The following is a 17823-nucleotide window of genomic DNA, read 5'->3' as shown; positions in this document are numbered from 1 at the left end:
ATGAAAAAGATTGAATAAATCTGCTGAGGAGATAGAAAGTTAAAAAGCATTCGGGGCGGGGGGGGGTGCACCTCATGGTTTTTCATCTGATTGCCTGTGCCATGGGACAGCCAGAGATTGAAGGTGGTGTTGCCGCAGGGAGGTAGGGAGCTCACTGGCATCCTGTGTTCTCATGTCCCATGACTCTCCAGTGTGTCCCTCTCCTCCAGCTGCCCAGTCACCCTCTGCCCAGGTCTCTGATCCTCTCCATGCCTTGCCTGAACACCCTCTTTGCTCTCCTTTGCCTCCTTTTATCCTGCTGGGAAGACACCATGCACGCTACAGCTGATGCGCAGCCTTGCTTCTGCACCTTGTGTCTGCCACTTGGACCAGGGAATGGATGGAAACCAAGTCCCCCTTTCCCTAGGGACATCAAGGTCTTTCATTTAGCCACCAACATTGTTGGGATGCTTGTAAGGACTTAAATACCTTTGTAATCTCTGTCTTCATTATGTGTGGTTTGTAATCAGCTGATGGGATTGAAATAGTTATGGAGAGAGCAGATAAATGCACAGACAGCTTCTTTAGGAAACCTAGCTAAAAGCTTACTGTGGCTTTAAACTTTGGAGCTGGCGTCTGCCCCTGTCTGGCCTAGGAAGGCAGCTCTGCCCTGTTTAGCTCAGCCTTGCTCCAGCCAGGAGTTACCTTCACCACAGGCACAATCTCTGGGAGCAGTGGCATCAAATAAAAGGCTGCAGTAGAAATGTTTGACCTCCAGACCTCCTTTCTAGCTCCCTTTGACCACCCTCCTGCAGCATGGAGGGCCATGGGCCGTGCCGCGGCATCCCTTCCCCTCTCCAGGGGGCTTCCGCTTCTGCAGGTGCTTCGTGGTGCGTCTTTGGGAGTCATGGTTGCAGGCTGAGCGCAAGAGGGAGAGTGGCTCTCAGACGCACTCTTAATATGTTGGACATGGTTTTATAGTGGGGAGGAGTTCAGTCCCAGCTGCTTTCGACCCGCGCTGGGGTTTCCACTGGCTTTCCCCTGTTCTCTCCGAAAGCCCGTGCCACTCCAGCCAGGTGAAGCCCCGGCCTCGCCAGCCTTTCTAGGCATTTCTGCACGCTGCGGGGAAGGGCTGCTGAGCTGGGGAGGAAGCACAGCTCCTGCCCAGCATGGGGAAGTGAGAAACTGCTGTGGAAAGTCAAAGAGGGCAGTGAGGACAGTCAACAGGCAACACCCTCCGCACCTCTCACCCCAGTCCCCATCATTGTCCCCAGCCCAAATAAGAGCAAGGCCCTCAGGAAGGTCCATAGCTGCTGGGGAGGCTGCGGTGAAAGGAGAGGTGACCTGGGAGTCTGGGCTTCTCTCAGGCCTGCCCATCCTCTGCTGCCACATATTGCTGTGATGACTGTGGCCAGTAGGCATAGGGAGCGAGGGAAGATGGACAGACAGGTCAGACTGCAGTGGTGGGGCTGGGATTTCTGTGGATGGAGGCTGATTTTTAGGGCTCTAGAAAGCAAGAGCCTAAAGGGCTTGCAGAAACTGGTGGCCTATAGCCCCAACCCAGGAAGGACTGACACTGACCCCTGGATTTTTTGAGGGCTTTTATGCAATTATTTGGACATGAAATTATTTGGATCAGAGCTGCTGGCCTGAAAACTCCTTTCTCATCTCTCCCCACTCTGCTTCGGGGTCTGCTGGAGCATCCTCCAAGCCCTCCAGCTGGCAGTGACACTGGGCTCCTTCTGTGGGGAGACATGCCCCATATACAGTGAATCAAGGGGTCTCTTGTCCTCTTTTCTCCCAGATGGGGTCTCTCTACATACCCTCTGCTCCCAGCTGAGCAGTGGTGGGCTTTCCCCTTGCCTGCCATCCTTTGCAGAGATCACCGGGGCTAGACACTGCAAGGCAAGGGGTCTCTTTCCCCCGCAGAAGCTGTCCCAGGCTAGTAGAGAGCCATGCGAACAGGATGTGTCTGTGAAGCCTGTGCAGAGGAAGCCTCTGCATCTCATGCCCTTGCCATACCGGCAGGGCTGCTGTGCCGGAGAATCCTGATGCCAACCAAATGAACGAGGGCTGACTAGACGCCTCCCTGAATAAACTCCTGAGAGTCAGAAGAGAAGCGTCATGGATTTACATTTTATTCTTTAATTTCTACAATTATATTTTTTTGTTTCCTTTCCCTATTCTCCCCATGCAGACAAAATGGACAACCCTATGTCCTGTAAATAAGGAATGAGAAGCATGTACAAAAAGAACTGCAACATGAGACAAATTTTTCCCAACCAGTCAGGCAAGGAGGCCATGGAGGAGGGGAGATTTATCCTTACTATGCTTGACTGAGTCAGGCAGGCGAGACCATGGAGGAACTCCTGCATGCCGTAATGGACAGAGGGATACGAGGGATATTTGCTATCTGGAGAATCCAATGTGGATTGAAAAGCTGCTTCTGTGAACTGCAGGTGCCCAGAGTCCCATAAAGAAGACATATCACTGAAGCTTTAGAGGAAATGAGAGCAGAAGCCCTTACCTTAGCAGAAAGAGGATTTTTTTAACAGGATTTTTAGACAGAGCATACTTCAGGAGTTTCATTTTCAAATCTTCACCTCGCTCAGGGATGGCACTGCATCTGCGATTCTCAGCCATAGCAGTCACCAGGCAGGAAAAGGGAAAGAAATGCATTACAGTCCTGCTCCCATTCCTGCCTCTCATGAGCCATCTTTCTTCCAAATGCCAGAATGTCCCCTGGGACAGGCCTTGGTTCATTTCAAAATTACTTTCCCCAAACCAGATGTGCAAAGATTGCTAGAAGGAACTCTGAATGGCTGAGTGCAGAGCACAGAGATGAAGAGACCCTTGATTTGTGCGGAGGTGACTTCTCTTCTGCAGCAGGCAGTGGTTGCTGTCGGAGAGCTGCAGTGACTGTTGCAGAGTAGCAGAGGGATTGCTGGGGAACCAAATGCTGGAGCCTCCACAACTCCTCCTGATTGAGCTGAGCCAGCCACTCCAGTCTGAAGCTCCAAGGAAAGGTTGCTGGGCACTTGGACCAGGCCCTGCAACATCCCCAACCATGAGGCAGTGAGACTGAGACCGGGCTCCTCTCACATCTTGAATTCTGTTAAGCATTATTCAGATCGAGGTTCACCTCAGTGAACCTGCATTTAGGATGGCCATGAGAAGGTCAGAGAGATGAGCTGTGAGGAAGAAGTGGGGCCTCTGTGCCTTGTGGCAGCTTCTGTGGTTCCCCTTATGAGATGTACACAGTGAAACCAGCTCCAGCATCCATGGCATGGAAGGAGACATCACCCTTTAATATAAGAGCTCCTTGAGCTCCAAAGAGAGCTAAGGCTTGGGCTAACACACCTTGGGAGAGAGGCAGCTTCCTGTCATCAGAGGGACATTCCCTTGCACCTGGTGTCACAGATCAGTCCTAAAAAGAGCTGTGCACCAGAGTCCTCCATCGGGTGAGCAAGGTAAAGTCTTCCAATTTCTGAAGACAGCAGTACACAGGAGAGCACTCTAGCCAGGGTCTGTCTTTGACTCCAGCCCTAAAGACTGGACATCCATTAACAGTGAGGTCGGGTGCTAGAACTGGTGGCAAATCTAGAAGAAAGCTGGTAATCAGTCACTAGCAAGATGGAGGCCACTGTTGTACTGCTGCGCAGTGGTGCTATCTCTCCTTGCTTGGCTGTGTCTGCTCTGCATTCGTTGCCTCTGAGGCAAGGAAGTCACCTTTCTGATGGAAGAGTTTACTGGGACTGCTGCTAGGATGGTACTTTATGCAAATAAAACCCCTCAGGCACTTCTAATTTTCTAATCACCCCCTTCAGGACCTGCAGGATCTCTCACCGAAGCCCTGTTTCCTGGGCTTTATTTACCCAGGAGAATTGGTTGCTATAATTACTCTGGATCAACAGTTCTGCTACAGCTATTCCAATGCCATTTAACTACACTGGCAAAACTCCCTTGTGTAGACAGTGTGGTGGAATAAAGCGAGTGCATTCTGGACTAATGACTTCATTTTCAAAGCAGAGTGCTTCCTGCACCATAAAGCCACTCGTGTGTGTGCCCATGTGTGGACTGCATCATCTACAGAGAGATGTCCTGGACCAGCACTGATGGTCAGTTTTCACACAGGGGCAAGCTCTTTAAGACACGCATAAATTAAGTGATCCCTCCTACACGCACATCACTCCCTGCCTGGTTTTATGCAGCATGGAAACATCCATCACTGTGAGTCCTGTCATCACAAGTGACACGTAGTATTTTTGCAACAACTGTGAGTGAAAGTGATGGTTGTCTCAGGCCATAATGACAAGCTCATACAGCCAGTGTTCCTCTGGACCAGCAGCCTCCATTGCCTGCCTCAGGTCCTCTCTGACTTAAGTGCTTGTAGGTCATAGCAAAGAGAGCTTTTTCGCTCTTCCTCTCCTCAATCCCTGCTTAGGAAGATAAACTTGTTTTCAGTCTCCTGGCTACCCAGCTGCTGAGGGGGTTTCCCATGACTGCCATGCCTCGTGGCAGTCAGTGGATGCCTTCCACAGAGCGAGGGCGTCCAGAGGGAGGAGAGACCTGAATGGCACGACATGCAGCAGACAGGAGAAGGCAGGACTGTGAATGGAGCAGATGCTGGATGAGGTTTGCTCCATATGGCCATGAGCCTCATTTTACTGAGGTCAGCAGCAAAAATTCAGCTAATGTCAATGGTGTGGGATTTGGCCCTAACTGCAACTCTTCTCTTTTTCCCTTTCCGTTTTCCTTTTTTCTCCTCCTTTCAGCTCCCTGCCCCAAGAAATCCCCCATCCATCAACAGACCCACCCTGGCTCTCCCTTCCACCCATGTCCTCAACACTGCAGCCTTGTGAATGTCACAGCAGCCCCCAGCAATCCTTCTTCCTCATCAGTCACATCTCCTCTGCCTCTTCCAGACAGCACAACCATGGCAGCTATTGGCTCAGTGTAACTCTGCGTGATCGACTTAGACTTCCTCCAGTGACTACCAGCTTATTTGGGACTCTGCACAAATGGGAAAGTAGAAAAGGCAATGATCCTAGAAGGCTGATCTTGCTCAAGGCAAAACCTAGTTCTGATTCAACTCACTTCCACACAACGCTTTATCCACCCAAGGGAAGGCGTCATGGTGTTTGCAGGGAGAAGCCAGAGAGCTCCAGCCCCGCTCCACCAGCTCTCATGGTATCTCCTCGTTGATGCAGGTCTTCTGGGTGGTTTTGGTGGTGACCAGGGCAGTGGCGCCCAGCTCTGTAGCCGGCAGCGGGAAGCAGTGGTTGCACTCCTCAAGGCAGGGGGACACAGCAGAGAGCAGAATGATGTCGCCGACGGTATTGCCTTGGCAGCACAACTTCGGCTTCGCCCCGTCTTTTCCTGGCGGCCCAGGCACCTTCACCGCTCCATTGACATGTGGGCACTTGGCCAAAGCAAGGTCATCATCTGCTGCCAGCACAGTGTGGTCCTGCTGGACCGGGCTTGACGAGGAGACGACGTTGTCCAGGCTTTCTGAGAGAGGACAAGCAAACAGGATTATCGGGCCTGGGAAGTAAAGCAAGGCAAGGCACAGGGTGCTGAGGGACAAACACGTCCATGGGACCCACGGGGTGGGCATGGGCGCTGTGGCAAAGCAGAGGGGACCTGCACGGTTTCCACCGCACTGCATCTTCGGGGAACAAAACCCCCTTTTTTTCTGCAGCGCTGCTTATTATTACTCTTTTCCCCCAAATAGTAATGGGGAAATGTAGAAATTGGCACTTGCACTTCAAGCCTTTTCACGAAAGGGTACCGGCGGTGCAGCTAGCTAGCAGCCGGTCCCTTTTTTGTCTCACTGTCTTCTGACCGCCTCTGACTTAAAAATAGACTTGTTTACACACTGTAAATGCACACGCATGCTGCTGGCTTGAAACTTCGGCCCTGAAAACTCCTAGAGAAACTTTTTACACCTCACAAATTGGAGAGGTGTGTTTGCAGGCGGCTGGGGGGGCAGCGTAAAGGGTGTGTGTCGGGGGTACAGCAGTGGGGCAGACCCGCGCTCAGGGCCCCTTAAACATTCATTATTGCAGCCAGCAACCGCCAACCCTTTCTTGCCGCTGGATTTCTTTCGCCTCTTTCGTTCTTGGTATTTTTCCCGAGCATTTGCGTCAGCGCTCGCTGTCGCAGCCTCGCTAAGTTTAGCCCTGCGCGCCACCTTGCAACGGAAAGGCCCCAGGTAAAAAATCTCCCCGTCTTAGTCACAGCGCCGGCACCGCCGCCCGCTGGGGAGAGCCAGCGCGGCCCGGCCAGGGGAGCACGAGGCGCGACCGCCACGGCCACCCCCGACCCGCCAGGGAGGCCTTGGTGGTGGGTCTGGGCAGCCCGTGGTGCGGGGAAGCGGGGGGTGAAGCCAGGCGAGACCGTTTCCGAGAAGAGAGCGCGGGGTTGAGTCAGCGCCGGGGCCGGGGTCCCCGGGGAAGGCGACAGCCACCCCGTGCGGCCGGGACAGGCCTTTGCGGAGGCACTGGCCCGGCCAACGGCCCTCACTGGCCTGCAGGGATGCCGTCCGGGGCGCCGGCCATGGGGCACGTGCTGGCGCCGCAGCCGGCCTGGCCTCAGCCTCCGTCCCCGCTGGCCTGGCGGGCTGTGGTGCAGGAGGCCGAGCTCCCGCTTGGTGGCCGGCCATCGTTTGAAATGCCTCCTCAGAAAGGCCGGAGCCCATCCCCTCGTCTCCAGGCCACGTCTTTTCAGCCCCTGCTCCCAGCCCGCGCTCAGCTGGGTGGAGAGGAGGCTAGAATGAGGGTGAGGGGAGGTAAATATATGTGCACAATATCTGTTTTTTCAAGAGACAACACTATGTCCAGAAAAAGGATGGGCAGGGCTGTCCTGGTTATATTGTTAGAAGAAGACTGGCCGCAGCTGCGTTTTGCACAGAGCCTCATGTTCAGGGCATTTTCAGGCTGCGTCAAGCCCGGCGCAACCCCTCTGCCGCGTGGGGAAGGCGGGAGGGGGGTGCTCAGAGCCAGCCGGCGCCGCGCGGGCGCAGGAGCAGAGCGCTGGGCACTTGAGGACACGCGAGAGGCTGAGTACAGAGGTGCCTCCGCAGTTACATCCCTCCTTGCAGCTTCAGCGCCAGTAGCTTATCGAGCGGGGTCCGCTGCTGATGCCTTTGGGGACAAGCCCATGGGACGCGCGGCACTGCAGGCTCCCACTGATGCAGTCTGACTTGGACACTGCTGAGGTCTTTGGGTCCTTTGGTCTTTCCCACCGAGAGGCTCCCTTTCCTCACTGAGTCGTGTGGGCTCTTAGGGCATGCCCTCTGGAGCCGTTCCCAGCTGTCCCTAAACCCCAAACTCTTCAACCTAGATGTGGCTGTGTTTTGCACATTGCCCTCCAACTACCAAGGCAGAGACTCTCTAGAGTATCCAAATGTAAAGATAGAAAATGAGTAGCATATATATTTGCATTCTTAAAATTTCACACACACTCATGAAACCAGGTTGAAGCTGCTTAGGAAATGTCCATACTCCGAGTTTTGTTCCCTTCTTTGTTTTCATGGAAATGTGAAAATTTTGCCTCAAAGTGGTAGGGTGGTGAGCAAAAGCTGGATGGTATTTAAATCTGCTTCCTCTGACCCAGAGCACGAGGAACCTCATCACTATTGGCAGGCTTAAGGTGCCTGACTTGTTTGGTTTATGGAAGGGAAGCTAAAAGGCTCTTTGCTTATGCTCTTTAAGTACTGCCACATGGAGAGGAGATCCAGTGCCAGTAGGTGCTTTAAGCAAGCAAAGGAAAAACAAGATCCAGAAAATGGAGGAAGAATTCAGCAGAGCTCACGTTGGAAAGAGGTGATGGGAATTAGCTGTTAGAAGGGATTATCAGGGGATGTGGGAGACTGTCACTTAGGGCTCCATTCAGTTGCCCAAACAGGCTTGTCTAGTGCCATCTGAAACACCTTCAGGCATCTGCAAATCCGCTGGGTGAGCTGGCACAGAACCAAGGAGACACAACCATGGCTGAAGGCCAGGCAGGAGGCCAGGCAGGATGCCCTGGGGCATCTCAAGTGGCACCAGAGCCTGGTGTCGGGGAGGTGAGTTGAGCCACAGGGGGTCTGCTGTGAGGGCAGACTGAATGTCTAGTGGGACAACGTGCTGCCTCCAGGCAGAGGAACCAGCACGGGCAGGTCTCTGGCATGTGCCTCGGAGGAGCTGAGTATGCCCGCGTGGAACAGTCCCTTCAGCCTGGGCAGACTCAGGGTGCTGTGATAGGGAGCACAAGAGATCTCCTACCTTTGGACTCCTCATCCGGCTTCTTCCTCTTCCTCCTCTGCCTCCCCACTTTCCAGGCCAGGAAGCCCCAGATGGCAGCCAGAGCCAGGATGAGCCCCACAAGCGCAGGGATCCCGAAGATCAAGACCGTGCCTGGCAGGTCCACCGAAGGGGGCAAGGGTATCAGGGCTGAGGTGGGCGCCGCATGGGCGGGCTCTGCCGTGGAGGGAAACACCGGCAGTGTCAGGATAGGGTCCTGGGTAATGTGCTCTAGGTGACCCTGCTTGAGCAGGGGGGTTGCACTAGATGATCTCCAGAGGTCCCTTCCAACCTCAACCATTCTGTCATTCTGTGATTCTGTGAGGGGGAGAGCTGATGTGAGGGAAGGAGGGCAGCAGTGTTACCCACCGGTCTGTGGACAGGCCGGCCTCAGGGGTTTAATCACAATATTTTCATAAAGCGAGAAAGAGTGACTCTTCACCTCTGCCCGCCCGCCACCCTCAATGAACAGCCTCCCCACCTTGCAGGACCCTCACCTCCTCCTCCATCTTTCCTGTCTGGTGGGAGATGGGGGCCTCCCGCTGTTACCCCCTATCCAGGCTGGATCAGCCCTCCTCTCGCTGTACTCCTCTCCCCTAGCTGGGGCCCCCCTTTCTGCTCTTGCTCCAGGTGGAAGGAGGCTTTCCTTCCACACCGTCTCCTTCTCCTCTGCAGGAGAAGGTCCCCTCCCCTCTACCTGCTGATCCAACCTCCCATCCAACCCATGGCTGCACTCCAGCCCCCTTTGCCAACCACCCAGCCCTGGGGTGCTTTGGACCGGGCTGCCTTCACCCTCTTACTTGTGTTGTCCTTGTACAGTTCGGAGCATTTCACACACAACCTGGTCAGGGAATCAAAGCACTGGGAAGGGAGACAGGAGGCGCTGGAGTCTGCTTTTCCCGACGACATGACCGAGTGAGCTTGAGAGCTGTCTTCCTGCATGGCACTGTAGAGAGGGACTGCCCAAGTGTGAAATCGCTAAGCCCTGAGGCCTGTGGCAGAGGGAGATACAGTCTGTCAAGCCGCGTCTTCCCCCTTGGGGCTTGTGATCTCTGCGCTTCCCCTGGGGCGGATCTTCATCAGGAGGAGGAGAGCAAGCACCAAAGCCCTACCCCTGGCTGCCCATGCAACGCGTTCTCAAGCTACTCCCGTCCTCCAAAATGTGTGTCCAAAATCCCTGCAGCTTCTGGCTGTCCCCAGCTACGCAGTGTCCTGGGTTCATCCCGCACCTTGTCCCTGCCCGCCGGTGTCATCCCCTCGGCCCTCACCCTTCCCCAGCCCACCCGTCTGTCACCCTCACAGCCCACCCCCAACCCCAGCCTGTCCATGTCCCCTTGGCCTGCGCCCCTGCCCGTGAAAGCCCCCTCAGCTTTTCCAGCATCTATAAGTGACTTTCCCCTGCCCAAGTCTTCTATAGGCCCCTGTCCCAAGGCCACGGATCCAGCAAGGATACAAAATGCTGAAAATGACCCGTGGAAAAAAAACTGCAGAGGCACTTAGGTTTCCTCTTTTAGAAATTCCCACTGCTCTTGGGACACATCCTCGTAGCGATCTTGGCACAGCCGGGCCCACCTGGGACAGGCTGGCTGCTAATGTCATGGCACCACTCTCCTAGCAAGCTGTTTGGAGAGGCTGACCAGGTAGACTTTACTTGTGCTGAAATCTACCTGGACTCCAGGATCAGGATATCTGCCAATATTCCTTTATATTGGCAATATATTCCTTTATATTTGCCAATATTCCATAAAATTTCCTTTGGTGAAATCTGTGGTGGGTATAGTCCATGCTCTATGATGGACAATGTCTTGTCCATTCAGGGAATGGGACAGAAATCAGCCTTCAGCACTGCCTTTGCTCGCAACATTCAGTACAGACTCAGAGACCTTGTCTCGCTCCAGGACTGACCCAAAAGAGCCAAGCTGCTTGCTCTGTAGACCCTCTATATCCCCAACCTTGACCAGGTCTTTCAGGCCTCTGGCACCACGTCCTATACCTCAGGAGATCAGGACTGGCTCTGCTGTGAGTAAATGCCTGGTGTATGGAGAAAGGAGGTCCCACCAAGGCTGTCCTGTCCCCATACCCTTGAAGGGTACAAAATACAGCTTTAAGGGTCTTTGGTGTTCCTGATTGTGAGCAGGAGAGGTTTTCTACCACCAATACCCATATGTCAAAGCCTGCAGCTGATGCCTGAGTGGATAAACAATTGATTTCAGAGCTGCAGGTGGCTCTTCTTCATCTTTACTAAACAAATCTCATGCCCTTTTTCCTGCACCCCATGGCAAGAAAGACCCAACCACTCTGTTGTTGGCCTGCTCTCAGCTGAAGGAAGCAGCACAGGAGACCCACCACATTCAGCAGAATCCTAATTCACGTTATTGCTGGCAGCCCATTCTTGCAAAGCTACCGCCTCTAAGCTCTTTCTAGCAAAGTCCCTTCCAGTCGCTGCCCTGGACTGAAGCTAGGAGGGGAGGGTGAGAAAGGCTATGGGTTGCTCTGCCTTAGAGGAGTATTAGGTATCCCCATTGGGCAATCAAACTCATCTGAGAGCAACGGAGGGTGGCTCGCTCTAGGGCAGCGGAGGAGCAACCACGGCACTTTGGGCAGTTTGTTGTGCACATTCAGAGCCCCGCTGTTTCAGGCCAGGCATTTTGTCTGCCTGCCATGCTGTCCCCTGCCAAGCTATGGCAAACCATGCCACCCTCTGCCATAAGGGACTCAGTGAGTGGGTCATTTTGTCATCCCCAGTGGCTACCCCAGCCCAGCTACAATCCTTCCACACTGACCTCTGCTCTCCCTTCCTCCAGGATTTCATTCCTTATCAAAATGAAGCTAATCAGACTCTCTCACTCCATTTCTAAAATGCCACAAGCTCCACAGGTAGTGCATCTCTGTGCGCTTGCCTTCCCTCTCCTACTCCTTCCCGACGCTCTCCAGCTGGCCCCATCAGGAGGCAGGCTGCGAGGCTGGAGCCCCTCTCTGGTGAGGACCAACCATGGCTGGACTCCAGCTCAGCCCCTGCTGGGACCTCGGCCCTCCCCAGAGTGCTCCGGGGGCTGAAGGAGTCCAAGCGAGTGAAAGTCACAACCAAAACCCGGCCTCAGTCACTGTCCACCAGTTCCCTACCTAGTGCAATTTCACTTCCTTTTTCACTTGATATACCTAATCTCCCTCTCACCCTCTTACACACACACGCACAGGCACACACACTTTGGTTTTGGAGATCTCCTTGCTTGGTTGCTTTCTCGATTTCTGCCATTCTCCCAGATGCGTTTCGCTGGCATGGATCGCGGTAGCAAACCAGGCTTCGCTCTCTCCTCCCGAGGAGCACTGTGGGAGCCCTGCTGCGGTTTCTGTGCTTGTGACTCAGTTATTCCACCTAAGCGCTAGTCAAACGAAAACTCTCTGAATGAGCTCAGGCACACCAAACACTTCCCTCTCTCAGTGCAGCTCGGAGCATCGAAGCCGCAAGGGCCGGGGAACATTGTGAACTCGACACCCTCCAGCTTGTTGTTTGCATTGAACAGGCTGTTTTCAGCTCTTTGCAGGTAATCTGCAGGTGCGGCAGCTTTCCCCCTTTGCAGTGGGGGGGATTTGTCTGAATCTTGATTTTTTTTGTGTCAGCTTTATTCCCCCTCAGATCTGTCAGAGTGGGTGCACCCTGCACCTACAGCACAAGCTATTCTTCCACTCCTGGATACCTATAAAGCAGTAAAGCCCAGTCGCACCCTTCTGGCTGAGACTGAAATGGGGCTCAGAGGTTCAAAACTCGTGACAGATTCCTCACTAATGATTTTGCTTCATGAATCCAGAGCCAGTACCTCAGGAGTGCCTGGCTTACATGAGGTACAAGATACTTCAGTGCTTTAATCTCTGAGTCTTAGTGCATTGAATTCTCTCCAGTCAAAAGCTTTCCCTCCTTCTGACAGTTTTTTTCTGGACAGCTGTTTCATGCTGAATGCACTGCTATCCAGCAAATCCAATGCTTAAGCAATGAAAGAGCAGGGAAAGGCAGGGAGGATGGCGCTGAGTTTCTCCTAGAGCATGTTGTCACTGCTCTGTGCGGTCCTCCTTACATCATCCCAGACGTGGGCCATTCCTCACTTCCTGTGGCAAGTGAAGAAAGCTCAGATATCCAGGCTGTGATCAGCTCCAACCAGGTTCTTCTGGCGGGAATTAATGCCCTACAGTGCTCTCGTCTGGCAGTGGGAACACATCTGAGCCAAAACCAGCTCGTGTCTGGTTGCTGGCAAGGAGCCTCAGCTGAGCCCGGCGATGTGCATCAGGGATCTTGCCTGGCAATTCCTGCTTTGGGGTGCTGGGCTCAAGGCAAGGATTTTTCTTCTTACCCAGCCTTCCTGGGCTCCCTGTCTCTTGCACATCCCAGACAGTGCAGATAAGTGAGCAGGAGGTGAGTGCTTCCAGCAGCAGAGAGCACTGATGGAGCATCTCTAGTGCCATGGCATGGCACTTGAGGGGGAGTGTGATGAAAAGCAGTGTTGCACAGCCATGCCCAGAAGCTGGGGGAGGTGAGGGAGCAATTAAAAGCCCAGGCTCCCTCCAATCCACATCTGAGCATTGCAGGAGAGAGTCCCGGAGAGCAAAGGGCACCCCAGAGCACTCGCTGTCCCTGTCAGGCAGCTCACAGATGGTTAACGGTAAGAACTAGCAAACAGAAAGCATCTTGTATTGTAGGATGCTCACAGCAATGGCTTCAGCACAGAGGATTTGCTACAGCCCTTCACAAAGCAGGCGAGATGCTTTTCTGCTTCCAAGGTGTACAGCAGGGAGCATGAGGTGGTGGTGTGCATGCACTTGGAGATACAGAAGAGCAGCATGAGCATGTAAAAAAATCAGGATGGGAGTTTTGGGGGGTACCCTGCCTCATTCCTGCTCTGCAGAGAGCAGCCGGAATGGCTGATGAAGTGCTACATGGATGTAGGCTGGCTGGATATAGGCATGCCTTGCAGATGGAGTATGTATGGGAGATACACCTGCACATAAACATCACCTTTCTGCTAGGATGTGGTCGACTGAGAGGAAGGCCTTGTTCAGTTTCTAGAGGTCTTTTCTACATCACCAGTTCAGATGATATATCAGCTCTAGTTAAACAAACCAAAATAACTCATGTCCTTCGCTTTCTGGGACTGGTGGTGGCTGGTCCTGCCCTGGAAGCCATGCTCCACTCCTGCTCTCCTGCCGCCTCCTACCTGATTGTTCTGCTGGCTCCTCTCTGCTAACTATCCCCATGGCTGCACTGCCTCCCTGTCACCTGGCTCTTCCTTTGCTCCCAAATCTAGTGAGAACGTCTGCAAGCCGTTGCGGAAGCAGAGTGGCTGTGCTGGGCTCACCAAGGTTTATGCCATGCTTGGCGACAGCTTTTGTAACTCCCTCAGCTCACAGCACGGCTGGCAGGAGTAAAAGAAATGCCCCTAAAATGGGACAAAACACAACTTGTAAGTTGGCTGTGTTAATGGCCAGCCACCAGTTCCTCACACTTAGCTGATCCCTTTCCAGATGCTGTCTGCCACCAAGGCTCTTCTCCCAGCTTTACGTGGTGTGGCGCAGCCCGGGAGGGGATGCTCACCTCCTGCAGGCCCAAACCCACCCAGCATGCACACAAGCACGTGCATGCACACACAAGCACGCCCTGCCCAAGTGCTCTGCCCAGCCCCCTGGCAGCAGGACTGATGGACGGTGGTCCTTCCCTACGTAACAAAAGCACCAGTCCTCGCACAGCCACCCTGCTCCCACGGCACCAGTGGGGCTGGGACAGTGCACCGAGGCTGAGGACCCACAGGGCAGTCAAGGCTTCATCAGGAAACTTGCTTTGGAAATACCTCACAGGCCAAAAGGCTTAGCTGTTTCTTTTGCCTTATGTTAGTCCTGCCTGCCATTCTCATTTTCCCAAGGGGGACACTTCTCCTCCGTCATCCCTCTCCTGTCCTCCCTCCCAAGCAGCCCCTTTGGGCTTCCCCAGCGTTGGTCCTCCCTCAGTGACCCCCGGCCCCCCAGTCCTGCGGTTTCCCCTCCAGCGCCGTCACCCTTCCCCTCTCCTTCCCCTCCCTCAGCTTTCCCTTGCTTCTCTCTCCTGCCTCCTTGGGTTAACAGGGGAGAAAAATGAGGAGTCCTGGCATCTTGCTGTACTGCACATAGAGATTAACTCTGTGACCACTCAAGCCAAATTTATACACTGGGGAGGGCCCAAATTAAGGTACCTAAATCTTGATTTTGACAGTGAGGGTCAGATTTTCAGTAAAGTTGTGCACCTGACAGCTCCTGTTTAGGTATCTAGAGAGAAAAAACAAAGCTGTGAATGCATGACCGGGAGCGCTGGGACAACAGTCTTGACGTCTTCCCACTAATGAATTGCTCAGAGGTCCTATTATGCAGGAGGCTGCTGTTGCCTGATTGCAATGACTGCTCCTACCCTATTCTCCCCCACCTTCAGAGTCCTCTTCTGTCACCCTCAGCAGTTCTTTTAACCACCCCATGCTTCTTTCCTAGCCTGTCTGCTTCCTCCTGGGCCAAGAAAATGATCTCTGAATTCACACACGATAACATATATTCGTGAAGCAAATTGCTGCTGATTTTCACAGAAGCACTCACACGTAACGACATACCAGCGTGACCCAGGGCTCCCCAGATTGGCTCCATGCATCTCCTTTTCCCCTTTTTTCTCTCACGTCTTTGTCTCTCTGTCCTTTGTAAGTGCAACTGATCTTTTCTGGAGCTTTAAGGGCTGGTAACTAGTTAGTGGTTATGAAGTGTTTGTATCTAAGAGCCGAATACGCTTGATAATAGCATAAATGCATAATTAAAGAGCAGAAAAAAATGACTCACTGGATAAGGAAATGTGCTCTTCTTATCTTCTCTGCAGAGAAACGGAAGCCCCAGGAGCTTGGGAGTCCAGCTAGCTAAGTGGTTTTATTAAACAAATAAAACAGCAAAAATATCAAAAGAGCTTTTTAAAAAGTATGTCTTGATACTAGAGCCAGAGAGATCTTTCAGTTCCACACTGTTTGCTCCAACCAGGCACCAAGAGAGCTGGCTTCAGCTGCGATTGCTCCTTACCGCCTATGATCCCCACAAAAAGCCTAGCAAATGGTGCAGGTGGCAAGAACCACCATGGGAGCCATGAATGAAGGACCTCATCCTACAAACATTTACACGCATGAGTAACTGGACTCAAGTGAGCACTTCCTTTGATATCGGTGGGTGGGTAAAGTGACTCACACACATGCTTGCAGAACTGCCTGTATCAAAAAATATCCACCGAAAGTTCACGCTGTGCTTGTGTACACGAGTATTTGCACCGGAAACCCAAGGGTTTATCCTGATGACAGAAGCTGCAAGGTATATGTGTAATAGACTTGTTTACCTCAGGACAAACTTCTGATCAGACGCACTGCCCCCCCTCAGGAGCACCTCGGCACAGACCGATGTCTTCTCTTGCGTGTGGCTGTGCCGGTTGCTGGAGGTCTCTGGCGGGTGGTGCCTCACTCCTGCACCTGCTGGGGCTCCTTCCCAAAGCCAGCCCCAGCAGCACGAAGGGTTCACAGCAGTGCCCCAGCACGGCAGAGCCCCCCATGTTTGCTGGCTTCACTCCCCTCCTAAAACCCAGGCAGGCTCAGGCAGCTTTTAAGAACAGGCTGGAAACTGAAGCCTTTGAGAAATATGCAACAGGGTTTACCATAGCCCTGGCAAACAGACCCCTCTGCATGTGCTCTGCTTCTCTACAATTTCTGTGAAACGACTCAGCTGCCAGCACTGGGAATTCATCATGGGGCAGTGTCCTGGTTGCATCTGCTGTTCTGAACATCACCCACTTCCTCCCCTCTCGTTTCTGCTCCCCAGGAGTTTTGCTTGCAAATGAGGCTAAGGGAAAACTAGCAGAAGTCCTTAGCTCCCTCCACAATCAATGGACAGACTTGGACCACCCCAGGGATGATGCTGAGCCCTCAGATTTGGCTTCTACAGTGGGTTGCCCTTTGAAGAGCACTGCAGAGCTGTGGAGGGAAGGGAGAGGGTCAGCGTTTCTGTGCTCAGGTCCCCTCCGCTGGTTCCCCTCTTCTGCCCTGAGAGCCCTCTCCAGCCACCGAGGCACTGAGGACTGAAGGGAAATTCCCGCACCCCAATGCAGCCCGAGGGTGTCTCAGCTCTTGCTGATCCTCCCCAGGAGTAGGCAGTGGGGGCAGGCAGGGGTATTTCCCTAGTGTTTCTGGCCACCCTTGCCCCTCTGCACAGTGTGATGGGACTCCCCCAGCAAGGCTGAGGCAGCTGGACACTGCGAGTGCCTGGGACCTCACAGTGAGTGACATGTTATGAATATGGTCAGCACCATGCTGTGCTGCTGCCAGTTGTTCCACCTGAATGTCTCTAAGGGCAAACCGTGAGCAGATCCCCCTCCTAGCTCTTGTTGTGGCAGAGATCACTGTCCCCATCCCCACCAGGGGACAGGACAGGCGGGAGCTCATGCTGTCCCCCTCCAGCAGCGCGGGGGTACATTGCCTCTTGGCGAGGTTTTGCTGAGGCTGGTTTGGGAGCTTTTCTGTGCCCTGGGAGTGGGTGGCACCGCCAGCACCCAGACACAACTGAATCGCTGAGGGCGATGTGCTGTCACACTGCAAACATCTGCCTAGGTGGGTTCAGCTAGTTCAGCTATGTTTACATGAGGACAGAAATCCCACTGGAACGTGAGGCCGAAAGCAGCTTTAAATCAGGTGGGCGGCATTTGCCTTTCCACAGCGTGACTTGGCCAGTGCTAAGTACTGCTGACACCCGTTGTTGCTCTCTCAGGATGCAGAGGCCTTCAGGAGACAGCACTCCAGAGCCAAAGTCAAAGCTAGAGCCAGCTGAAGTCAAAGGGCCGTTTCCCTTCGAGCCCTTTGCAACTTACTCCAGCAGCAAGGGACGGAAATGTGGTTTGGTCAGCCTGGAAGTCAAAACTAAACTAACCAGCCCAGATTGAATTTTGCATAGTAAGTGGTTATAACGAACTACTTACAGGAGAGTTGCAGGCTCTGGCTCATTCACATGAATGGCTTGGTGAATGTATTTGAATGGCAAGTCAACCTGAGAAAATAAGAAGGTGCTTGCAGATGATTCCAAAACAGAAGGAGTGATGTTTGCCCAAAGCACTGATTTGTTGCAATTTACTCTGCTGTCTGCAGCATAACCAACAAACAAATAATGCTTGGACACCGCACTTGCAACTGCAGCACAATCCCAGCATGGCCACCACACAGTCACGCTCTTCAGCATATAATTCACTTTGACTGTGGGAGCCATCCTAAAAAAGATGCTGAAAACTAGCAATGTACCTAGATACTTGCTGAAGTAAGGCTCAAATCGGGAACAGAGCACACCAGAAAATATAAATATATTCCTGTGGCACCTGCAAAATTACAATGGCACCTAAGCAGGAGCAACAGTAACATGAGCCTTTGTGTGTTCCAGGACCAAGCACTGCTCCAGATCAACTGGAAGTGGTTCACCGAGATAGTTTTTGTAGTGGATTCGTTTTCCTTGTTAGTATGATGCATCATGCTGCATTGCAGCC

General features: G+C 53.2%; 1 protein-coding gene across 1 annotated transcript; it reads right to left on the bottom strand.

Annotated features, from left to right (window-relative positions):
• Positions 1-2095: 2095 nt before the first annotated feature.
• On the bottom strand, positions 2096-17259 carry TNFRSF13C (TNF receptor superfamily member 13C). The gene is made up of 4 exons (XM_064511768.1): positions 14480-17259; positions 9065-9256; positions 8247-8597; positions 2096-5490 (listed from the first exon to the last, which is right to left on the bottom strand). Exons 2-4 carry the CDS (start codon positions 9204-9206, stop codon positions 5165-5167), a joined length of 819 nt encoding a protein of 272 aa, XP_064367838.1. The 5' UTR covers positions 9207-9256; positions 14480-17259; the 3' UTR covers positions 2096-5164.
• Positions 17260-17823: the final 564 nt, after the last annotated feature.

Source organism: Dromaius novaehollandiae, chromosome 1 (genome assembly GCF_036370855.1).
Source record: "Dromaius novaehollandiae isolate bDroNov1 chromosome 1, bDroNov1.hap1, whole genome shotgun sequence".
Classification (NCBI taxonomy): domain Eukaryota; kingdom Metazoa; phylum Chordata; class Aves; order Casuariiformes; family Dromaiidae; genus Dromaius; species Dromaius novaehollandiae.
This window is presented reverse-complemented; position numbering and strand designations above follow the sequence as displayed.